Here is a 3,975-nt window from a genome sequence, read left to right on the forward strand (position 1 = left end):
TATGGAATGAACTAGATTATAGATTGAAATTTCAACGATGAAGTTTCGGAATATATTTGGCGATTACAAAAAAACAAAACAAACAAAAAAACATAACACACACACATACACACACATATGATGGAAAGAAAATTCAAACCAAAAATCTCACAACTTACTTGTTTAGCGGTGGTGGCCTGCGACCGACATCCATCGACCTTTGGAGCCTATTGATGGTTACCGGGAATATATATATATATATATATATATATATATATGTAAGTGTGTGTGATGATTATATATATATATATATATATATATATATATATATATATATATATTATACATATATATCCACGACAATTATGCAAGGGACATTAGGATGTGACAGAGCCGGTAGGCGACAAGCGATCTCCATATCACTTCTCCCGACTCCCCCTCGACTTCCGGATCATGAGATTGAATGATGAATGATGATATATTCGAAAAATAATAGAAAATAACCTTTTCATACGATGTAACAGAAAAGACCTACGCAAAAACAGAAAGCATAACCTCGACCTCCCTCACAGAACCCATGCTCAAAATAGAGTCTGTTGGTCTCACCCATCCACTCAAGTTGCTGGCTAAGGCGACAATTTTACTGCGGGTAATTTTGCGAGAAGAAGGAAGATCGGCTATGACTGGATGTCTATATATTCACAGACCAGAGAGATTTCACCCTCGAGTAGCTGCCTCAATAAGATTGTATTTCTTACCGGGTGCAATCGCCCAACGGAATTCCAAAATCCTCCTTTGCATCTCAAAAGGGGCGAACTGATTCGTCATGCACCTTCATTTTGCTTCCTTTCATCCGTTAGCTTTCTTCTTCAGATAACAATGGCTTCAAGCACGCCACGCCTGACTGGGTGCGCTGCATGTATAACGTCCCACCGGTGCACTGTACATTTCTTCTGGAGGTGAATGTGGGCAAGGGGTGCGAACCGGCGACTGGCGAACACGTTTTTTGTTTTTGCTTTTTTTTTTCTGTAGCGCTGAGCGTATTGCAGTGCACAGCATCGATTTTGTGTGATCGCCACTGTTCGCGCCCTGTGCTCTAGCCTTCGGAACAACGGGGAAATTCAATGGGAATGGAGTTTGGCAATCAACAGATTAAAGTTATGTGGGAGTCATGTGAATTTTAGTATCGTATGACAACAACAGAACATCGTAATTCAAAGCCAGAAGGGGGACTGACTGTGGCGTGAAACGGTTAAACGGGTCGGCGGGCTTACAACGCCGTGGAAGTCGTGTCAGGCATCCGAAGTCGATTGTGTCTGGATTGCAATGGTGTTTTCTACTTTTTCTATGCAGTAGATTGTATGGCGCTCTTTTGTTGACTTTGCGTAGGCGAGGGACGATCCCTTTTGTGTACTCTCAGTGGAAAACTCAAATCGCACGCTGTGCAGCTTGTGGAGACGGGTACACGAGGGCAATCCATAGGCAGTAGTGTGCAGAACTCATCGGATACTTGTCGAAATTTGCTTTTGTTGAGAGGTGCCCCACGGCCAAGGTCGTGGGAACGCGCCAGTTTGACAGAACAACGTGAAGGATCTGATCTGATACTCTTCTTTCGCAGACGATTCTGACGGCATTGCGAATAAGCCTAACTTATTTGTTGCTCGAGTAGGTTTCACTATCGAGTTATAGGTGTGTTCTACATGACAATCGGTTCGAGGTGGAAAGGTGGTGGTATCGGATAGAGTCGCAGAGATGTCGTTCATCAAGAAGTTCGGAAGACAGAAGAGCGTCGATTTGGAGGAGGAAGCCAAGAAGAAAGAGGAGAAGGAAAAGGCAAAAGAGCTGAAGAGATCGAAACGACACAGCGTCCAGGTGAGCGCCACCCGCGACTTGCCCGAAAACTCTGTGGAGGAGGAACCGAGGAGCAAAGATGACTCGAACATCGACGACAAAGACCGACAGAAACGGGAGGCACAGCTCAAAGAGAGGGAGAGACGAAAGTTTAAGGACATGTCCGGCATGGTGATGACAAGTCCCAACGAGTACCCTGTCTTCATTGTCCACTATTTGGGCAGGATGCCGGCCGATGCGGAATACGGGCGCGAAGCCGTCGAGGAACCGGTGCACCAGCTATGCAAACTTCGAGAGAAGCAGAAACTGCCTAAGACGCTGCTCGCATTCAACGTCGACGGGATGATGTGTCGAGAGGTCTCGGGCCCTTTCTTAAAGCCTAAGAAGGAAGGTTTGACATTTTTTATACCATTGCATCACATCACGTATGGGGTAGGATCACTCACACATCCACAAGTCTTCGCCATAATAACTAAAATGACTGACGACCCTTCCCCAGCAAACCAGGTCCTGGTACTGCACGCGTTTCTTTGTGATAAACCGGAGGAGGCACAGGCACTGACGTATTGGCAGCTTCAGGCATATATCGAGGCTTTCGAGGATTTGAAACGGAAGCGAATGCTGAAGATGAGAAGGAAACAAGCTATGGGGAAGGGTGGCGCGGAGGGGGGTCCACCTGGTTCTTCTGCAGGTGGAGAGGGTGCCAGTGGTGGAGCAAGAGGTGAAGATCGGGTGGTATCACCTGTCTCAGGGCCACCACCTCTGGAGCCACCTCCACCCACAAACTCAAAGTCCTCCCATTCGAAATCGTCAAAATCAAAATCAAAATCGTCCTCCGTTAAGCCCAAGAGAACTAACTCAGTGACCTCAACGACATCCTCTTCATCTTCCTCCTCGTCGTCGAAACGGACGACCCCTATCGCCTCGAGAAAATCGTCAGAATCTTCTACGAATGACAGCCAGGCTTCAGAGATGGTTGTTAATGTGTCACAGCGACCTACTCCAGGAAAATTAAGCGCGGATGTCTGGCCACCAAAACGAGGTCCCCCCGCCGAACTTCGAGGACCACCACCGGCATTTGATCCTATGACCGTCGACGTTTCCGACGTCGCAAGCAGACGATCTGCCAAGGGCAGTGCCGACTCGAGGGACTCTGCCTTTGGAGAAGGCGACGACGAATTCCCGGCCACGTTTTTCCCGGGACCGACGTCACCGCCCCCAGCCCCATCGTCGTCGTCGTTCTCGTCATCGTCAATGTCAGCACAGGATCAGAGCTCGTCGATTCCGGGAATAAGACCTCGAAAATCCAGCGAGTCAACAATGACTTTCGAGAGTAGGATCAACGAGCTACAGAGTCTAGTGGACATGGATGCCGAGAAACTCAAGAACCTAATGATCAATGAATACCCTACTTTGTCCAGGTAAGAATTTACTTCTTGGTTTCAAAATCGTTCTTCATGAATTTGGGGGGGGGGGGCAGGGGGAATTTCGTCGTTTAGATGTGAGTGCATTGATTTTCTGGGATATATGTGGAGGTTGTCGGATCAAGTAATAATCCTACATACTAGATAATATAATGATATAATTATGTTTTGTTTTTGTCTGATGATGTTTTTATCCAAACAACTTGTGACAGTTATCTAATTACATGTATCAAGCTATTCCGTAAGAGATATTCTCTGTTCTACTTTTAATACTAATGCTGGAGTGAAAGCACTAATACGTAATTCCAAAAATACAAATCCTAACATTTTAATGGTCTGCTTAAAAAAGTAGGAATTAGCCCAGAATTACAGACCTGAGGAAAACAACCAGAAAAAAAAAAGAAAATAAGTGTAACTTTGTTATTTTGTGTTACCGTACTTTGTTACCTTTACCATTCTCATCTCCTTCGATTGTAAGAGCAAAACATCATGCACAGAATGACAAGTCATATTTGGGGGATCTAACGATTGACCGTCGATATAGAAGAGGAAAAATGGGTTATATTTTATTTTGTTTTGTTTTATTTACCATTCTTGTAGTTTGATTTATGCTTATACCATCATTCACATCAGCTGATGCACGAAAAAAAAAAATGCTTTCTTTAAGAGTATATGTGTGCGGGCGGAGGGTGGTTGGGAGTCGTCATGATTGGATATAGAT

General features: G+C 45.1%; 1 protein-coding gene across 1 annotated transcript; it reads left to right on the top strand.

Moving 5' to 3' along the window:
* Positions 1-1,731: 1,731 nt before the first annotated feature.
* On the top strand, positions 1,732-3,255 carry LOC140226781 (uncharacterized). Its single transcript, XM_072307208.1, has one exon. It carries the CDS (start codon positions 1,732-1,734, stop codon positions 3,253-3,255), a length of 1,524 nt encoding a protein of 507 aa, XP_072163309.1.
* Positions 3,256-3,975: the final 720 nt, after the last annotated feature.

The sequence above is a fragment of the Diadema setosum genome, chromosome 4 (assembly GCF_964275005.1).
Source record: "Diadema setosum chromosome 4, eeDiaSeto1, whole genome shotgun sequence".
In the NCBI taxonomy this organism is placed as follows: domain Eukaryota; kingdom Metazoa; phylum Echinodermata; class Echinoidea; order Diadematoida; family Diadematidae; genus Diadema; species Diadema setosum.

Bases quoted from the DNA above. Each gene is read 5' to 3' on its own strand.
- LOC140226781 (XM_072307208.1), top strand. From the start codon at position 1,732: ATGTCGTTCATCAAGAAGTTCGGAAGACAGAAGAGCGTCGATTTGGAG.